Source organism: Argopecten irradians, chromosome 3 (assembly GCF_041381155.1).
Source record: "Argopecten irradians isolate NY chromosome 3, Ai_NY, whole genome shotgun sequence".
Lineage (NCBI taxonomy): Eukaryota > Metazoa > Mollusca > Bivalvia > Pectinida > Pectinidae > Argopecten > Argopecten irradians.
In genome coordinates, this window is record NC_091136.1 from 4,092,390 (window position 1) to 4,113,725 (window position 21,336).

General features: G+C 34.0%; 2 protein-coding genes across 3 annotated transcripts; one reads left to right on the plus strand and one right to left on the minus strand.

Moving 5' to 3' along the window:
• Positions 1-415: 415 nt before the first annotated feature.
• On the minus strand, positions 416-10,326 carry LOC138317334 (cilia- and flagella-associated protein 45-like). Of its 2 annotated transcripts, XM_069258921.1 has the most exons (10): positions 10,177-10,326; positions 8,779-9,074; positions 8,148-8,292; positions 7,505-7,675; positions 6,704-7,051; positions 6,305-6,412; positions 5,634-5,941; positions 4,936-5,160; positions 4,336-4,442; positions 416-2,218 (listed from the first exon to the last, which is right to left on the minus strand). In XM_069258921.1, exons 1-9 carry the CDS (start codon positions 10,177-10,179, stop codon positions 4,373-4,375), a joined length of 1,674 nt encoding a protein of 557 aa, XP_069115022.1. In that variant the 5' UTR covers positions 10,180-10,326; the 3' UTR covers positions 416-2,218; positions 4,336-4,372. The 2 variants fall into 2 exon arrangements, with proteins under 2 accessions (XP_069115022.1, XP_069115021.1); XM_069258920.1 differs by lacking the exon at positions 4,336-4,442 and having other exon boundaries at positions 10,177-10,325.
• LOC138317335 (large ribosomal subunit protein mL39-like) lies at positions 10,301-20,308 on the plus strand. Its single transcript, XM_069258923.1, has 9 exons — positions 10,301-10,504; positions 10,792-10,986; positions 11,512-11,651; positions 12,959-13,058; positions 14,674-14,741; positions 17,681-17,941; positions 18,263-18,334; positions 19,024-19,071; positions 20,164-20,308. The coding sequence occupies exons 1-9, from the start codon at positions 10,444-10,446 to the stop codon at positions 20,233-20,235; spliced, it is 1,017 nt and encodes a 338-aa protein (XP_069115024.1). The 5' UTR covers positions 10,301-10,443; the 3' UTR covers positions 20,236-20,308.
• The last annotated feature ends 1,028 nt before the right edge of the window (positions 20,309-21,336 follow it).

Sequence of the window (21,336 nt, forward strand, 5' to 3'; positions counted from 1 at the left end):
GCAAGATCCGATACATTTTGTATGTAGGATTCAATACGTTTTAAGATCCAATACATTTTGTATGTAAAATCCGATGCATTTTGTATGTAAGATCCAATACATTTTGTATGTAGGATTCAATACATTTGTATGTAGGATTCAATACATTTTGTATGAAGGATTCAATACATTTTGTATGTAAGATCCAATATATTTTGTATGTAGGATCCAATACATTTTGTATGTAGGATCCAATACATTTTGTATGTAGGATCCAATATATTTTGTATGTAAGATCCAATACATTTTGTATGTAAAATCCAATACATGTTGTATGTAGGATCCAATATATTTTGTATGTAGGATTCAATACATTTTGTATGTAGGATCCAATACATTTTGTTTGTCCACTACACATATTAATTAAAACAACAAATTGTAATAAATAATTTCTTTATTCATGCTTTGTACAGGGTGTAATTCATCAATGAAGAGATATAATGCTCACATTCATCACTTATAACACCAAGCACTGACAGTTTGATAAAGCCTTATCAAAATACCAACATTGATATCTACATTGTGTGGTTAAAAAAAATTGGTAAAATGATCGTTACTTCATCTCACGTCTTCTTAATCTTGATTGTGATACTAAAAACCTTCTTTTATAAAAATAATCCTTCTACTGATAAAGAAAAAAAACCATGAAAATGAAACTAAATCTCATACTGTCAAAATTTATTTGGTCTGTAATTCATTTACATGCATCTGCACAGGTCAACTAATGAAGCTAACCCACCTATGCCCTATTCAAACAGATTTAGGGGACAAGGCAAACTTTATTTGTCGAATCAGTTTGATTACTTTTTCAATTTTGATTTTACAGCATATCTGGCTTTTTATCTGCATTACTAATATTCTTTGGTCTCAAATGACCTTAGCTGTCGATGGGCTGTTAAAATATAAAACAATTTTAACAGAAATTGTTCTGATAAAACTTTAGTAATTTTAAAACTGAATAATAATGCTTGGTTAGATGTTAATTAACTGTCATTTCTTGTATCTTTTAATTAGTCATTACGGCTTCTGACTTTTTTATACTCCACAAACCCTAATTAATCTGTGGAGGGTTATGATGATTATATACATTCAAGTATAGAGAAGCAAAGATGTACCTTGTAGAATCGTTAAATGTTAAATGGAATGTCAACTTTCAGAGCACTGACCAGCCTGGTATATCTATATAAACTAAAATATCACAAAACAAAGTAAACATATATCACAGCTTGAATAAACTTGGACACAACTTAATTTGTGCTCAAAAACAAAAGCATCCATGCAACCAGTTCAATCATTATCTTCCTTGATGAGCGGTATAACCATACCAATTACCTCCCCTTGAAGAGCGATATAAACATACAAATTACCTCCCTTTGAAGAGCGGTATAAACGTACAAATTACCTCCATTTGCTAAGATCTTTTTATATCAATTATTCTCTTACATTAGAAGTCAAACTATATTGGTTGTCTCCCTTGGCATTGGAGATGCCACAACCTCTTGAATCCAAAATACTTGCAAATCAAATATCTTTTAACGAAACCAAGGGGAAACAATTCAATGCAATATAGCTAATAACTTTTCGAAAATTGCATGTCAGCTACAAACTGTGTGAAAATGTTTGGTATTTATATTTCGAAAGAAACATATAGTATGTCTAATGATATTCACAATGGACTTATAAACATAGAAATATGATATGAAAGTTTGGACGGTATCAACATATTTTATAACACTTACATTAACATTATATATACGTTAACAAATCAATATTATACACGCAATACCGAAAAAAATTCTTCTTTGAATTCTTTTAAAGAAAACGTTTCATAAATGAACAATTTGAATGTTCAGTTCCTTCTCATAATATTTTTATTGTGACCAGATTGTATAAATAATCGTGATTATTATATATTCAACCGCAAAAAGAGTTTTTTGGACATACAAATACCAAAACAAAATAAGACAAACTCCTCTTAGATTTTGGTTTTTCAATTTTTATGGTATGCCTGTTAAACTTCCAGCAAATTTCATGACCTTTGACGATACTTTTAATCTTAATCTTTGGAATATTTGTAACGTCTGAGAGTTTGTAAGTTTTTCATCAAGCACTGACATGTTGAGGCGCTGTAATCTTTCTTTCCACTTGAGCCAAATACTTTTCAGGAATTCCAGCATTTCTGAAAAAAATAATAAGCATTATTTAAAATTTTATATTGTTTAAAATTCATAATCCAATGTTCATGCAAAAAGACATAAAACTGCATGCTTATGCTTATGCTTATGATTGTAGAGACCAACACTTTTTATTAGAACTTTGCTTTTATTACGGAGAATAAAATAAAAATTTATGCACTTGCAACATACTAGCTAACATTGTTAAAAAAAATTTTTAATAAAGAAAACCCCACCATTTATTATTTGGCTAGTATTGCTGTAGTACTTTTTGACATTAGCAAATTTCATTTCATTGATTAGGATAATTTTTATAATTTGACCTTTTCTCTTTTCTCTACTATTTGTGTGTGTTCATAAAAACAAATATCAATGTGTGCTGCTAGTGCTATCAAATACCAAGGCTGTCATATTAGCTAACAAATTCAAATATGTTATTTTTTTCACTTAAAAAAATAATTAAATAATGATTTAATTTACATTGTTGGGGTTTTATTTGAGTGTGATTCATACTCTTGTCATGTGAAAAGCAACACCATTTAAACAATGAAGATAAATTCTTGATATAGGTCTGGATGAAAAATGGAACCCTGCCACACACCTCTGGTGGGCTTCCTTACTTTGGCCAAATTAAAGGCCCTTGGGGCCTTTTGAAAAGTTATAATGTCTTACAGGAGTTGACTCTATATTGCTTGATTTGCTTTATATATGATGGTTTTTAAGTGATTTATAGAGAAATTTTATGTAATCACGAAAATAAAAGGACCTTTAATTTTTTTCCAGCATTTAAAAAAATCCTTCAATAAAAAAATCAGTTCGTAAAAAAAATAATAATAATAAAAATAACACTTGATTAACACCCCAACTACAAACACAGAATACACTATTCTGTGTTTAAATATTACAGAGTTATCTGCCCTTGCATGTAGTTATTGATTGTGATGTCATGTGTTTGCGAAAGGTAACGTCATATCTTTCAGAGAAAATGATGTGAATTTCACCCACAAAATAATGATGTCACAATGGATATCTACCCGCAATGGAGCTTACTCTGAAATATGCAAAGACGGAATATTCAAAACGCCATCACCTGTCACTCAGTACCCAGAAAATAATTATAACCTGGCCAATGTCACAAAACACACACAAAACGGATATAGATCTTTAGCTTTGGTCCCCTGGCAAGCAAGCATTATATAATAAGTGTACATATACACACAATTCTTGTATGATATGATGGACAAGGTGAATAAGGGGAGGTAATTATAATAAATACTGAATATCTGTACTTTAATATGACAATGATATTTAATAACAATTATCCTATTTATGTAATATAAAATATCAAAAATAGAGTGGGTAGGGATCTTAATTAACTTTGGAATTCTTTAACATGTAAGTTCATTAGTTGATCTCCTTTATTTATTTAAAACAAATTGAATGTACTCCATTTAACATTTACGGAAATCGCATATAAGTATCAAAATCCTTAGTGAGTTGCTCAATTTATTATTCTGAAAATTTCAGCAGATGTAAATGTTTACATCCAGTCCGGATTTATGGCTGATTTCATTTTTAATTTCAATTTACATTTGTACTTTATTTATAAAATGAATTTTACGAGCAGTTAATATTATTCAGTATATCAAAAAAGAAACCACATTTTGCGTAACTTGGTGTTCAAAGATAAACATAATTCTGTGCAAATGATTGTGACACATGTGCAATTGTGTAGGAAAAATGGAAATCTCTCTTTAATTTAAGTTCACATGCAAAAAAATGAAAAAGAAAATGTGTCCGAGATTTACGTGACCCTTAAGGTCTAAAGGTGTGACCATTCAAAATATTCGGGAAGGTGGTGCATATAGCATAAGACCTAAACAGACTCTCGGGTGCATATGAAACATCATTCGGAAAGAAATGTTTGTGATAAATGTGACCCTTAAGTCTAAAGTGTAACCATTCAAAATATTCAGGGAAGTGGCATATATGCAATGAAAGGCCTGAAAAGTCTCTGGTGCACATGGAAAATCATTCAAAAAAAAAATATTGAGCAACTGGTCAACAGAATACAACAAGCCACACCGAAAAGCACAGCACGTGCCAACCAAAGTGTACTGACCATATACCCCCAAATGGAGGAAATGTCTCACAACTGTCTATGAAGCCGTGACAACATCAACTTTATGTGCCACGTGATTCACATAGCGATCGGGTATACCAGCAGCTCTGTAGACAAATTCAATAATAATTGTACACCTTGAAAATTTTATCCTATTGAAAATAGTAATATATAATGGGATTTGAGATCTCAGTAATTTTGTGTTCACTTTAAAATGCTGAAAAATTTCCTTGTCATGACATCAAAACAGATTTTAAACAAATACTTTTGTATCAAATTTGATCTCACACCATTTCTTAAATCTTAAAATGAAAAAGTAGGATTTAAAAAAAAATTGTTTGGAGTTTGAATAGTTTTCAACGAAATAAGTCTGATCAAAATTTTCAGATCCATTAAATTTGGATGTCATGCCTTCAAAGTCTTAAGAGGGAAATGAAGCCAAAATCTTTAGTTTGACAGGTTTTGGAGTCCCTTTTTAAAATTGAATTCATTTTTTGTTTTTGTTTTTTTAAATACTCCCTTATTTCTGTAAACCTGACCATAACATTCCATTGAATTTGTTGTACTGATATACAAATAAAGCTTAGAGATAAAACCCACCTCAATTCTCCGAGCTTCTTCCTCTTCACCTCCTCAAGCTTGTTTCGTCGGATACGCGCCTCCTCATCTAATTTAACACCTTCCTCAAAGAATGCATTACGCTCCATTATACGATGAGTCTCCTTCTGGCGAATCTGTTGGCGGACGTCATCAGCATGCATATGGCGCTTCTTGGCAGCTTCAAGCTCTTCTCTGCGTTCTTTTTCAACAAGCTCTTTCTGAGCACTGTTTCAAATAATCAAGAAAATATTACACTTAAATTGCACTGATGTAAACATAATTCTGTGTATCTGTATTTCTCTTTCTATTTTCCCAAAATGAAATCAAAGATGCATTATCAAAAGATTTGCAACAATATTTTATCAAATTGATTGTTATGTAAATCCTTTGGTAAAAAGTATCTACCATTTGATTAACTTCAAGTCAAAATGCTTATCCTCTTACTCAAGAAACACCGATATTCAATCACTATCCAGAAAATATGCCATAGCATATATTTAAACGATCTATCAATATAGATGCTAAGAAGAGTTTTCATTAGTGGAATTATAACTTAAATTGACCTTCCTATCCAAAAAGACAAGATAATGATATAAGGAGGTACCCTGGTACATCTTTTTAATATAATATATTTTTTATATAATATATGCATTCAGGCAATATATCTGAAGGCACCAAATATTGATCAAAGAACTAACCGTAGAACCCTCTCAAACTCGACACGTTCCCTCTGTGCCTGTACGGCCAAGAAGTGTTCTTTCTGGTGCATTTGTCTGGCACGTGCTTCAATCAACATGGCCTCTGTTTCAGCCTTCTTGCGCATCTCTTCAGCCTCCTTCTTTCTCCATTCACGCTCTGTCTGTTCCTGAGCACGTTTGGCTCGTAACGCATCACGTTCAGCCTGTTCATCCCTTGCTCGTTCTTGTAACGCTCTTAGTCGAGATGTTTCCTTTTCCTTTTCAATTCTGATGCGTTCTTGTTCCTTTTCGAAAGCTGCTTCTCTTTCCTATGGAACCAAACAACACAAGTTCAGTACATGTTCTTTCATTGATATGATTTCATTTCATATAAAAATATATATCAGAGTTCTCATTTTGCAACCTGAGCAAACAAAAGTATTGAACTTCTCAAAATAATTTGTCTATGATACGAAGAGAACACTTGCATAAGCTACATTGCATCAGAATGAAACAATATATTTTGACAGATTTTGAAAACAAAGTATGTTCAAAAGATGCATAATGTGTGTATACATAGTAAGGAATATAATTTTATTCTGTCATCTTCAATACATCCCATACCATGTCATTTTATTTTTCAAATTATGACCTCATACCGGTAATCAATATATTGGACATTTCCGACTTACAGCTTTCTTCTTCATGTACTCCACGACTTTCTCTTCCTCGGCTCTTTCCTGTTCAGCGCGAAGTGTCTTCCTGTGTATCATTTCATCATTAGCTTTGTTAAGTTCCTCCTGTTCACAACAACAAGGTCAATACAGTGAGTTTAAATTGGTTTATCTGCAATTCTTGAATGCCTCATGTATATAAAAGAAATATTCATACAAATTAGGTATTAAATCTTTAATTTGAAAACCCCTGATGTAACATATTAATAGGGTACCCAGAGATCAAGCCCCCTGATGTAATGTATAATTTTGTATAATGTATTAATGTACTTTGAGAAAAAGAAGCTGATGAAAACAAGCCCCTTGATGTAATGTAACTTTTTACCAAGACCACACTCCCACTGTAATATTACGTACCCTTAGAACAGTCTGTTCAACTTTTCGTTTCTCCAGACTCGCTTTGTCCTCCTCCATCATTTTCTCAATGTATTTCTGCATCTGTACATTTTCCATATCCTTCCTCTCAAGCTCAAACAATCTGGACTGTTCATTTTCCTGGATTTGGTCGAGAAGCTTAGCTGCTCCTAGATACCTCTCACCCCTTCTCTGTTTCTCGATCTCCTCCTGAATCTGGATAGCATTCTGTCGATCGACCTCCATCATAGAGTCAAGACGTTTCTCTTCACTGATCATCTCTCCCTTTATCTGGTGTTTCTCCAGAATTTGTGCATCTCTAATAGCATGACATTTAGCATTCAAAATAAGCTGAAAAAGAGAATATAAAACACTTTTATGAAGAGAATTGTGTATGAAGAGGAGTAATATGGCTTCTTGTGTGTGAAAAGCTTAAAAGGACATGCACAGCTCTCTGAAAATTCCGGAACATTTAAGTAACAAGTTCAAAAATCATCTTTAATATACTCCCGGAAAAAAAAATTGACGATTGAGCTGAAACCTGTGGTATTTAAATAATGTGTAACAGAGCTTTGAAATGAAGGGCATTTTTAGTGCCTCTAAGATCATATTTAATTAGACATATTTTTGGGACATTAATACTTGTCTTACAAAATCATACTTCAAATAATTTATCTTATCAGAACAACTTTCAACCACACAGTCTAGCAGAATATCAGCTCTATACAAGGGGAGACAACTGTACACAATCTAGGAATTTATAGTATGTTTGTACCGGTTTAATTATTTTTGTTAATTACATACCTCATTAAGGTGTTTAATTTCATCTTCTTGCTCTTGTCTCATCTCATTGGCTTTGGCTAATAAGTGTTCAGCATTTTCTTTAGCCTCTTCTTCTAAGTCATTCAGCTTTTCATTTTTCCTCCTATCCATATCATATTCCTTCATTTTATTTTTCCGTCTTTGGCATTCCTCCTGAAACAATGCCAAAATTATTGATTTAATATTTTGTCTCTTGTGACTTGAAAAACACATACATAATATTTAACTATATACATGTATATATATTTGACCTGTTGTGTGCTTTGTTCCTTTAGACTAGCTTCTTCGTCTCTCTCTCTCTTTTTTCAACTTCTCATTCTTAAACATCATCAAACATGTCCATACTATCAGGATGAACAAAATTTCTTGTTCAAGTCATTTCATTTTGATGATTTTTTACTTTATGCAACTCTGCTCAATCATCTTGAGCAGGCTAGTTTTATAAGTAAGTTTTCAAAACCATTGTATTACATTAAATTTTCTTTTAAGTAAAATGTGTCATAATTTTATATTAGTAAATCATGAAGTATACCAGAATAACTCAAAATGATCAATATTCAGCCATTTTTTCCAGACTATGGATGTTATTTTGCTGTACATATATGATTTACATATATAAGTTTACCTGTTCTCTGATTTTTTCCTCCTTCATACGTGTTAGCTCAGCTATTTTCTGTTCTTTAGTTAAGACTTCAGCAGCTTTCAGGATTCTGTAGAAATCATATCTCGGTAGAATCATGGACTGACCTGACGGATCTTCTGTAGGAACTCTAAATAAAACAGATACCAGGTAAAATATTTTTTATAAGAAATGAGTGGTCTATGAATGATATAAAGAATTAGCTATTTATCTTCATGTTCATGACCAACCAATTATCAAAAACTATATCTAAAACATCTATTTTTCATAATCTGTCTATATAGGGTATGTTAATGATAGACTGTGAAAACTTATTACATTCAATTAATAATACATTGTACAATACATTAATTCATTCTTACAAGTTACATTATGACCTAGTTTTCAAAATTGAATAGTTTTTAAAGTTGAATTGTCTAATGTGCATTATTTATGCATTTCACAATTCATTGAATCCAATCTACTTATCAATAAAAGTCCTATAAGTGAAATCCAAACATTATCTTGCCCCTTACTTTTTCATGACAGAATGAACAACATTATTGTATTGCATACAAGATATATATTTAATTAATAAGGGTTTGAGATAAAAGATAAAATATCACTTATCACTCACATCAAATTTCTAATTAAGTCTTTTGTAATCACTTGAACTGTTTCTTTCCCTTTCTTTCCATTGCCATTTTTTCGCTTTGCACTCCTTTCTCGTGCCATTTGTTCAATGGTAATTTCTTGTGTGTTATTCCATTTGTCCTGTAGCATTTCTTGACGTTTGGACACATGATTTGGAGCGCCAAATAATGACTCATCTATCTGTGAATGTTGGCTCACTGTTCTGTAATTTTTAGTTCTCCCTCTTTTTGATGAAGCAGAAGAAGCTTGGCTTTCAACTCCGGAGGCTACACTGCCAGGCTAAATATAAAAGAATATGGGTTATTATAGATACAAATTGTAGTAGTATTGTAGTAAGCAGCAGATCATGACATAAGCCACCAAGCAGCATGCGCTAGTTATGACGTCAACAAGAGAACTGGTGACATCGGGATCGGGGCAGTTGGATTGGGACCATAGAAGTCACAAATTCCTCACAGCTGACAAATATACCACATAATGTAGGTAAGTCACCTTCGTATCACAACAGTATGTAAGTATGTATCGCAATTGCCAGACTGATGTTCATGCCTGTAATATATCCTCCAAATCCTTAATTGATTTGTATCACTGCATGATTACCGACACTCAATGTGATACATTGTATACACATAATGATTGATGCACACAATGTATTAGAATAAGGGTTAAACCATTAGAATTTGGCCATCCTCAGGATCATACAGTTATGATTCAACTATTTTGATTTCAATTACCAAGTCAATGAAGTGATGAATTTTAAGTTGACAGTTGAGGACAGTTGAACTGAATTCTTATCTTATGATACATGATCATCTGACCCACAAAGTTACTAGGACTATAGTGTTTAGGGCAGACCAATCTGTCTCCAACACAAAGTTTTTGTAATAATATTGTTTAACATGTCAGATTCTGAGATAGTCATAAATATAACCCTTAATTCAGACAAGATATCTTGTTTGGGTCTTTGTTTGCATAATACTGTTGTTGAAAGCTTAATTCTTGTATTGAAGAAGTCTAAATGAATTTCAATGATGTTTGAATTTGGCATCTGACAACATTTTTCAATATTTCTTTGTTGATCCACAAAATATTCCCTGGCAAATATAGATTTGCACACTTGCACGCTGCTTTTTATCATCAAATAATATCCTGTGGCCAGCAAACATTATCATTCAAATATTCTCATGTTATTGAAGATATATACATCATCAATTTCCACATGTGTAGAGTAGCAACAAACACAAATGTCAACACCCAGTAAACATCATTTGATATGGAATCCAAATCAAACATCACTCAATTTCACCGACTTTAGCTCATTATATAAAAGCAATGACATATTTCCAATTGAAACATGCTATCAACAACATAATCATCTTACCATATTTCTTGTTTAGCCGACAGAAGCACCAACTATCGACGTTTTTTAAAACATATACTGCTTTTCACCTCTACCACTCACAAGATGGATCCCAATGCTATTTACATGTGGTTGTTATGACGATGACGTAAGGTGGCGCTGCAATCAAGGGAAGTAATACAGGTCTGAATCGTCTGAGCGTTTTACTTGCTTGAGTTTACTCAAGCATTACAAGTACGCCGATTGCTACAAAAGTACATGTGAAAAATTTGCAGAAGTGGTCGAAAGATGTCTCTTCGCAAACTTTGCAAGAGCCGATTCGTCCGGCCGTTGGATAAAACATTCTGTAGTAAGTTGGCTAGTGATCAACATTATTATCTCTTCGAAGATTTTTGGACAGAGCCTGTCAATTTTGCAATATTTTTCGGCCAAGCTCTAGCATAACCTTGATGTATTTCGAATAGATTATAACATTTATAAAATCTTTATGATTTTTTATGAATGGGCATATGTGCATCTACTCTAGATATAATATTATTTAATTCAGTTGTATATAATTAAATACTTTGATTGTGTTGTATTCATAAAATTGTCATGTTCACGGAAATAGTGATAATAATTTGATTTACTTTACAGGATATTACTGTCAAAGAAAATTAACAAATGCAGAAATTAGGAAGAAAAGAAATGCCCTGTTTGAGGAAGAGAAAGCCAGACAGTTTTCCCTAGTGACAAGGATTGAGAAGATTGAGGTGAAATATGAAGGCCATCCAGAACCATGTACTCTCATTATGAATAAAGGACTATCAACTCCGTATCATTGTACCATGCGTAAGTTTGTCCCATCTCCTAAATATAGGCCATTTTGAAATTACTTTTTAAGGACTGATTGAACATATCCAGACATTTAAGTAATAAAATAAGGGAATCTGCAGTACAGTATGGCATATATGAAATTTTGTCAGTCCTGCTATTCCTGCATTAGTTTGAAGTTTGAGGATTCCGACTTTTAGAAGCAAAAAACAACTCTGTACATATATTATGATTAAATTAAGATTTTCTTGTGTACTGATTCATTTAATTATATAATGTTGATGAATATATATGTTTTATCAATAATTTTCTCTAAAAGTTTTTTCTTTATAATTTGTCCAAAAAAAATTTGTACTCATAATTGATTCTGAGTTAACATAATATTATATTCATCACAGAAAAAATTATGCAAGGAATTTTGTTAAATGAAATTGTTTTCAATAGATCGTCTAGATTGATTTATTTTCAGTGAAGACATTAGATATTACTTAAAATTTGATCAAAACAAGTCATATATATATAGCTATCTGAGATATCTTACAGATCTACAGGAGTTGTTAATGGAGAGATCAGTAGTGGCTCGAGTCAATGGCAAATTGTGGGACATGCATCGTCCCCTGGAGGAGGACTGCACGCTAGAATTACGACACTTTCTGGAGACCAGTCCATTTGACAGCAATGATGTAAGTTGGCTTTAAAGCATGTGTCGGCTCAGGACAAGATGGGGATTGGCATAATTTCCCACCTTTAGAGGATCCAGGAATTCAAATTTTTGAGTTTTAAATCATATATGTGCTTCAAATTACGGACTGTAATGCTGTAATTAAAGGAGGGTATCACTTTGGAACATTAACGGCCACTCAGTGATAAGCAAAATATTTTGCATGAAGATACCTTAGGTCAGCTGCATAGCAGGCACAGTTATCATATCCTACCTTCAGTGAAGGCGTTGCTTGCAATAAGCTCATAAAACAAGCCTAAATGATTTAGAAACCTGCTTTAAACATGGGAAATCAGCGAATGATTAGTGGATAAATGATACCGTACATTGAATATGACTTAATTTAAGCATATAACCTAGCCAATGTGACCCTAGGATGTAATCATCTTATGTAGGTCATGTAAAGATCTACATGCAGTTCTAAACACCAATCTCAAGCTACAAAATTGTTTAAAAATCTTAGTTTTCAGCAAAAATATTAAAGTTTTCAATGCTAAAATGGAACAAATGCTTAACTAGGTCCTGGGACCTATTTTGTAAACTATCCATCAGTTATCTGAATTGAACTTTACAAACGTAATAATTACATGCAAAAACTTCAAAAAATATTACCTTTTTTCTAATATTTAGTTAATTAGGACTTAAACAATGAAAATGTGAATTTTCACTCTTTGACCTTTGACCCCTAGAATTACCATGCGCGCAGAAAAAATTGGATATTCTGAATAGCATACACTATGCAGCTGACCCTAAGGTATCTTCATGCAAAATGTTTTGCGTATCACTGAGTGGCCATAAAACGGCCCAAAGTGACACCTCTAGGCCTCCTTTGCAGACTTAATTCAAAAGTTGTTGAGCTTTATCTACTCATCTGCAATATTGTTATATATATACTATCTTGTTTTGTATGGCTGCATGACTGCTTTTACACAATTTTAAATGTCTTTATAATTTCAATTACAATAGCAGCTAAAGTATGGTGGAATAAATCACCCGTTCTCTAAATTTTATTTAGCGTTATATATCTGTAGTAATCTGTAGTAAAAGTTTGAAAAGCAGAGAAAAGATCCTCTCTCCATTGTCAAACGTAGATCATTCTTTGGTGGGCGCCAAGATCCCTCTGGGATCTCTTGTTTTTCATGACAAAAAGGTGGAAGAATCGTTTAGTTTTCATATGAAGCATTGCGTTAAAAATATTCCCATGCGATTATAGTTATGTAAATGCATTTAGTGTAGTTAGTTTTTCAATTTTTGCATTTATATTTACAGACATTTTGGCGTTCCATGTCCTTTGTGCTAGGCCACATTCTAGAGACTGGCTTCAAAGAGAACATCAGAGTAAATCTATGTTCCTTTCCTCGTCCTAATGGTAAGTTGTCTCCCTTTCCTAGTACTAATGGTAAGTTGTCTCCCCTACCTCGTAATAATAGTAAGTTGTCTCCCTTTCCTTGTCGTTATGGTAAGTTGTGTCTGTTTCCTCATCTTAATGGTAAGTTGTCTCCCTTACTTCACCCTAATGGTAAGTTGTCTCCCTTTCCTAATCCTAATGGTAAGTTTTCTCCCTTTCCTCATCTGAATGGTAAGTTGTCTCCCTTACTTTGCACTAATGATAAGTTGGTTCATTAGTATTTGTCTCTTATCCTTGTCCAAGTGGTAAGTTGACCCAACAGTAGTTGTCTCCCTTTCCTCGCCCGAATGGTAAGTTGACTCATCAATACTTGTATCCCTTATGTCATCCTAATAATAAGTTGACTCATCAGTTTTGTCTCCCTTTCCTCGCCCGAATGGTAAGTTGGTTCAACAGTAGTTGTCTCCCCTACCTCGCCCTAATGGTAAGTTGGTTCAACAGTAGTTGTCTCCCCTCCCTCGCCCTAATGGTAAGTTGGTTCAACAGTAGTTGTCTCCCCTACCTCGCCCTAATGGTAAGTTGGTTCAACAGTAGTTGTCTCCCCTACCTCGCCCTAATGGTAAGTTGGTTCAACAGTAGTTGTCTCCCCTACCTCGCCCTAATGGTAAGTTGGTTCAACAGTAGTTGTCTCCCCTACCTCGCCCTAATGGTAAGTTGGCTTATCATTATTTCTCTCTCTTACATGATCCTAATTGTAGGTTAGCTCATTTCATTCAAGGTCACTGGGGTAAAAAAGGCTAAAATCTAAACGACTTTTGATGAATAACTAAGGGCCTAGAGACCTGATATTAAGTCTGTGACATTTTAGGATGAAGGGATACCAAGTTGATTCAAATGAATGATCTTGACCTTCATTCAAGGTCTCAGACTAAATATCTAATATTTGGCCTATGACATACTGGGAATTTCGGCTACCAAGTTTGTTCAAATGAATGACCTTGACTGCCATTCATGGTCAGAGGAGTTAAAGGCCTAGCAGACTGTAGCATGTATGTATGTATGTATGTAACAACGTAAATTCCTCCGTTAATTATTCGGAGCACCCGCCTATATGACGGTACAACGAAGTCAGATCCACAAGGGATTACTGGGTTTTAGTGTCTGTGGCATCAAACAACCAACTCTACCAACACAAACTAAATACAATTTATATACAAACATGCTCATGCAACCATACACAGAGAACTGTTGGCATGAAGTGACACCATATTTATTAAAATGAATGACCTAGACCTTCGTTCATGGTCTAGTTCATCAAATATATCAGAAACTGAACTTCTTCTATAAAAAGAGTTCTTTTGTATTGCCTAAGTGCATTGTTTGCCACTACTATATTCTTTGAGGTGTTGTATTGTGCCAATACTACAGTCAGATGACCGTTAAGGCCCATGGACCTCTTGTTTTTCAAGTCATGGTAAAATATTAATCTTATCCTTCCTCCAAGGCTACAAGGTCATGAGTGATAAATTTTTAAAAACTTAACTAACTTTGATAAACAAAGATTCAGTCAATGTTAATGTGTATATACTTGCACATTAAGCTGTTGTTTATACAATCTTATGTTTATATTTTTCAGTAAAAAGTGGAAGTTTTGTGTACGATGCAGACCTAGGAACCGCAACAACAGACTACACCATAAATGAGGTAACAATACAGATAGTGTTCAAGTGTTGACGTTTCCGTCTCGACACATTACAGAGTTACCTCCCTTGCAGATAGATATATCTATATGTAGAAAAGAACGATGTAAAATACAAAAACACAAAATGTCAAAATCAATACCTACCTGCAAAGGCAGAGTACTTCAGCTAATTAGTGACTTCGTTTCTGTAATTAACTTTTAGTTTTAGTTTTTTGAATAGCAATGTACATTTAAAGATAGGTTAGCTTAGTTTCATATTGGATTGTGAAAGCAAAACAGAGTACCTGCAGGAAAATAATCTGGTGACATGTGTGTTTTGCGAAACATTGGGTGTTAACTGTAACTATAGGGGCTGAGGATTAGCTCGTTAACCATGTGACAACTGTGATTCATGATTGGATGTACGATCAAATTCTCAGTACCCCGAGTTTGCTAATTTTTGTAATCAACATGAAATGATGAAGAAAAGGTGCTACAATGTATTAATAAGGTTTCGCCAGTCTAAACAGGTCTGGCAACTTATCTTCAACTATAAAAGGTAAATTTTCCAAACCTTAGTAGGCAGATACAAAGTCACTGTGGGTACCCGTACACCGGATATTGGTATCAACAAGGCGGTGATCGGTCACAACAAGGGGAAGTTTTGCAATATTTTCACAGTTTTAATGCAATTAATGTATCTGTAACTATTGGTCAGTTCAAGCTTATTATATATCGCGTGCGTATGCGGTCTGTCAGCCCCCAGCGCCATATATTTATTGAGGAATAGACAGGAATCCAGGGTCACATGCAGAGGGGTACCGCAGTGAAAAAGGCGGTTCAAATAAATCACTGATATGGATATTAAATGCTTTGCTGATTACGGAATTCATTTTCTATGGCTAATTCACAACATATGAAAGCAACTCACGCCCCGATGGCTAATTTTTAGGTCATGAATATTACGAAATGAATCGGTGAAAATCACATTGTGTACGGGCGCTTGCTTGTTGTTAAAAATCAAGTGTACGGGGGCTTGGATGTTGATTGTACGGCAGCTTGGTTGACGATTGTACGACGAATTGGTTAAGGAATTGAGAAACGTAGCTTTTTAAGCCAAATATTCATTTTCTAGATAGCAATATATAAAGCGTTCTATATGATTATTAAACTACTGATTGAATCGATGCTCAATGTAGAATGATCAATCACTTTGATTTTGATCCATTCAGGCAAAAACTGTTCTTTACAATTAATTTTGAGTTTGGGCACCTAAAAGTATTCAAGTATTATAACATTATCTTTAGATAAAAATAAATAACTGCAAATGATAAACAATAAATCTGACAAATAAGGATAGGATGCAAAATTAAAACAGAAAATGTACGAAACGGAATCATATCAGTAAAGGGTGACATCTGGACAGGTGTGCATTAAACTGAAGTTCCGTGCTGTATTCTCGAATTATAGTGTTCATCGGTTTGTCATCAAACACGACAGCATTGCAAAATACATCGTCAATATTTAAGTCTGTAATGACGAGTTTTGCAGCTGCTGAGGGTCACAGACTTTCCGTCAAACATTGCACCGTATATATCGTTAAATATCACAATTAACTATGCTAAAATATACTACTCACCTTCATTGTGTTTTGAGCATTGTGGAAAATACCTGACTGGAGTTTTTCTTGTACAAACGCAATGTCAAAACAAGCTATGACAAATATGTATTCATAGTCATGGTTTACAGTTCAAAAGTAAAATTACTTGAATCTTACCAGATGAAACTATATTTCTTATCAAAAATCGGCGCTATATGCTTGTGTAATTTAAGTACATTCCTTCCTCAAAATGATCCCCTCTGAAAGAATTCCCTAAAGAATTTAACAAAATTGCCAGCAAACAAACAAACTGATATTGTATACAGAAACTACAGACCAACCAACATCCATCATCTTCGTCTGGTAGGGCTACTATTCCATTGACATCTTAACATGAGATCTACGAAGACAAAGACGTCGGAAGATAGCTTTACATCTGTCTTTTGGACGACTAGACGCTATCTGTTTTAAATTTATTGTGAAGATTGTCATTTTAATGATGCCAAGCCCCCGTACACAATTTTTATCACATAAACCAAGTTCCCGTACACAAACTAAATTTTGAGTCGTCTTGTGGAAACATCCATGGCCACGACAGTATGAAATTGGCCTAAACATAAACTTCCCTATCATAACCGGTCTATGCAACCCGAAAATGGTAACATGGAACAATCTAGTTATTCAATATCATCAACAGTAGTTCACAGTCGTTTTCATTGCGGTACCCCCGTACAGGTGACCCTGGATTCCTGTCTATTCTTCAATAAATATATGACGATGGGGGTTGACAGATCGCATACGGACGCGATATATAATAAGCTTGAACTGACCAATAGTTACAGATACATTAATGACATTAAAACTGTGAAAATATTGCAAAACTTCCCCTTGCTGTGACAGGCCACCGCCTCGTCGATACCAATATCCGGTGTACGGATACCCACAGTGAAAGTAGGCAGGGCGTGATACCATTGTAATAGAATAAGAAAAAAAAATTCAGTTAGTGTTTAAAAAATGTTGGAATTTGCTTAATTTCCTTACAAATTATGCCATAGAATTTCTTTTCAGAAATTTTGATTTGGAAAATGAAATATTACTTGATTACACAGTCTTAGTATCCAAGTGTGTGATTTATTGATGATAAAAATTTCTCAAAAGGACCTTGAATTTTGGTACCACAGTTTATACTGTAATGCATTGTCAGAGACCTATGCATGATAAGTGTATTGTAGTGTAGTGTGATCACCATTGAGTCTCCAATAATAAACATAATGAGTATCTGCTACAACCATATTGTGTGATATTGCCTGTGCAATGATGATGTATTTTAAAGGATTACTGCAGTATCACTTGATTTTGCAGAGTGTGCTTCGAGGTCTGAGTGCCATTGGATACCGACTAAGTGCACAAAAGCTACCGTTTGAACCTTTGTTTGTGGACATTTCCTTGGCTGAGAGGATGTTTGAGGACAATTTGTACAAGTCTAAACAGCTTCACGCGATAGCATCTCAGTCGGAAAGCAAATCAAAAGTGAAAGTATACAGAATGGGCGAACACATTGACATGAGTAATGGACCACTTATGTCATCTACGTCACAAATCTCCTCCTTCAAGGTCACAGGGGTCAGTATAGGGGTTACAGGGGTCATGCACACATCAGGGGTCACAATAGAGGTTCTCTATTTCGTTATTTTCAACATATGTACAAATATATAAATTTGCGATCAGATGCTCTCATAAATATGTTTCATACAATAACTCTTGAAGAAATATTTGTATTCAAGAAAAATTTGTCACAAATGAAGTTGAAAGTCAAGAACTTGAAGTTTTGTTGTGTAAGAAGCACCTCAGGCTATGATCATTAACTGTGGTTATTTCTATAGGAGATTACATGTTATTTATCATGATCTATATCTCTTTATATGATTTACATACTGATTTCAGATTCATCCAATTACCACTGATTACGGTGAAATGCACAGAGTCCAAGGATTGGCTATTCCCAGTGGTCTAATGGTAAATTAAGAGTATTTGACTCGCGTTGTGTGATAGTTCATAGTTAATAATATAATAAATTTTTCTTTGAGTGGCTGACCTAAACAATAATGTTTTAAATGGGATGTAAAATATTAATGTAATACAGAAGATTAATGCCACTGTACTGTGTATCTTTTAAGTTATATATATGCTATAAAGGTAAGGCCATATAGTTGTGTTTTTTTTCTATTTTGCATCATTTTCATTGTCTTAAACCTACCAGCCAGCAAGGCGAAAAAACACACAAGAAAATAAACACAATGTTTTGCTGAGGACTTAAAGTTTTTTGGGGGTTCATTAATACTGATTTTGTACATTTTTTAACAAAAAGAAGTTATTTCATTTCAACTATTCATATTTAAAAAAGTTTACTTTTTATTGTTTTATATCTATGGAAATGGTAGGAACATTTACTTACCCTGTTACACCCTACTTTATTGCCAAGTTCAAAATTTTTGTTTGTTTGTTTTTTTGTTTTTTTTTCACTCAAGAGACCTAAAACCTTCCAGCACACAAACGCAAAACAGAAAAAAACACAAGTATAGCCTAATTTATCAGAATATGTATGTATTTTTACATACAACTTAATGTTATGGATCATATTGAACTTATACAGTAACTTTGTGGAAGATAGAATTAATAATTATGTATCATTAAATGTATTTCAGCTACATTACTGGGCATTTGAACAACTTGCAGAACGAGCTGCCAAGCTGGTGAGTTGTGTATCATCTTGCTTTCAGATTATACTTTGTTTTAACTGTTGTCCAATTCTTCTTCTAAATTAGATACCATCTCATTATGACCATTAAATCTATACTGTTGAAAATATCTAGACAAATATGCAGGGTATAAGCATCATCTAAAACTGATATGCAGTGCTCTGCTCCCATGTCACTGGCCTATTCTATACATATGTATTTAGATAATTTGGTTGAATTAGTTTAACGTCCTATTAACAGCCAGGGTCATTTAAGGATGTGCCAGGTTTGTTGATGGAGGAAAGCCGGAGTACCCGGAGAAAAACCACCGACCAGCGGTCAGTACCTGGCAACTGCCCCACATGGAATTCGAACTCACGACCCAGAGGTGGAGGGCATGTGGTTATATGTCGGTACATCTTAACCACTCGGCCACTGCGGCCCCGTATTTAGATAAGAAAGATCTCCTGTCTTTAACAACTAATGTAAACTTAACACTTTTTGTAAATCTTGCGTTAGTTAGGTTGCTTTATACATTGAATGGCTGTCTATCTAAAACACTACTTCCACTCCTAAATGACAAAGAGGTTATAATGCTTTGTATTTATAAACTATATTCAGGAAGAGACAATCTCAACAGGCAGGAGGCGGGTGTTTTTGATATTTATTAAGGTAGTGGTCTACTGGTTTCGCCCGTGTTGGGCTTCATCAGAACACCATACCATCAAAATTAACTAGCTAAATTTCACGAAATGCGGGCAATTTTCACTTATGACATAATGTACAATATAATACATCCAAGAACTTTAACTCTTTTGTATAAAGAACATCCAAGAACTTTAACTCTTATGTATAAAGAACATTAACTGTAATGTACATGATAGTCTCTAAAAAATACGCACTAAAAATACCAAAATTAGTATGTATTGTTAATGCTTATATGGAGACAAATGTGCTCAATGTAATCAGATAACTGTCAGAGACTCTTTGGCAACAGGCTGTCAAATATAGACTGAGATATATATATGTGTATGAAATTGACAGCATTTTCTATATTCATGAATGATTATTGATACTATCATTGTTAACAAATGTTTTGTCTTTCAGAACATGGATGCTGTGCTTCCATACATCCGCGAGGGCAAGGAAGAAGTATTAACGAAGGAATTGAACGATTAATTATTTACCTTGTTATCTTAACATAAGCATTTATTAAACTTATATGTATGTAAATAACATAGTGGATGTATTATTTGTTCATTTATCATATCTCCTACTATAATTTCATTTGAATCTGGTTAACTCTAATTTGAATAGACCATTGAAAATCCTAATCAAGTACTGATTGGTTGGTTGACTACACTTAATGTCCTATGAACTGCTATAATGTTATGTCATGTAAGGATGGTTTGGTATGTCTCCTTGACCTTTCATTGTAAAAGTAGGACTGTCTTTCTATAGTGCTATCTCACTGCAACGTATCGCCAAAGACACCAAACAACCTCGTCCGGTCACATCATACTGACAACGGGCAAACCAGCTACAGTCATCTCACTCCTTTTATGCCGAGTGCTAAGCAGGAGCAGAAACTACCCTTTTTATAGACTATGATGTGTCTTGTCCTAGGGGACAGAACAAAGAGCCTACTTAAAAAGGGCTAATACTCTTATTAAGAGCCTGGATCATTTAAGGTTGTGCCATGTTTGATGGTGGACGAAAACCACAGACCAGTGGTCAGTATCTTGTAACTACCACACACAGGATTCAAACTCATGTCTTGGAGGTGGAGGACTTGTGGGAATATGTTGGGACATCTTAACCACTCTGCGACTGCAGACTCCAGGCAGTATTAAAGCCAAGTATATAAATATTATGTAGGATTGAATAGAACTTAAAGAATATTAAAGAATTTAAAGGGTATTAGAGTTGAACAAAATTTACTAAGATGTGATTCTTCATCATCTTCTTTTTCTTTTTATGATAAATAACATATTGTATAGCTGTGTATTTTACGTATGCACCACTGAAGATAATTATGTCAATGAAACTGGAAGGGTTTCTGCATCACCTTATGTGGATGTCGAGACCAAGGGTAAAAAGAGTAACACCGCCTCTGGAAAGCATACCTTCCATCATCCTTGTTGACAGTCTTCTACCATATCTTAAAACATGATTTCACCTGCATCATTGATTCTCTCTACTTTACCACAGAACTGCCAGGTTGTCAACCCCAGCAAAACATGTTGAAAGAAGAACATTTGGTCTTGTGTCTGCCAAGAC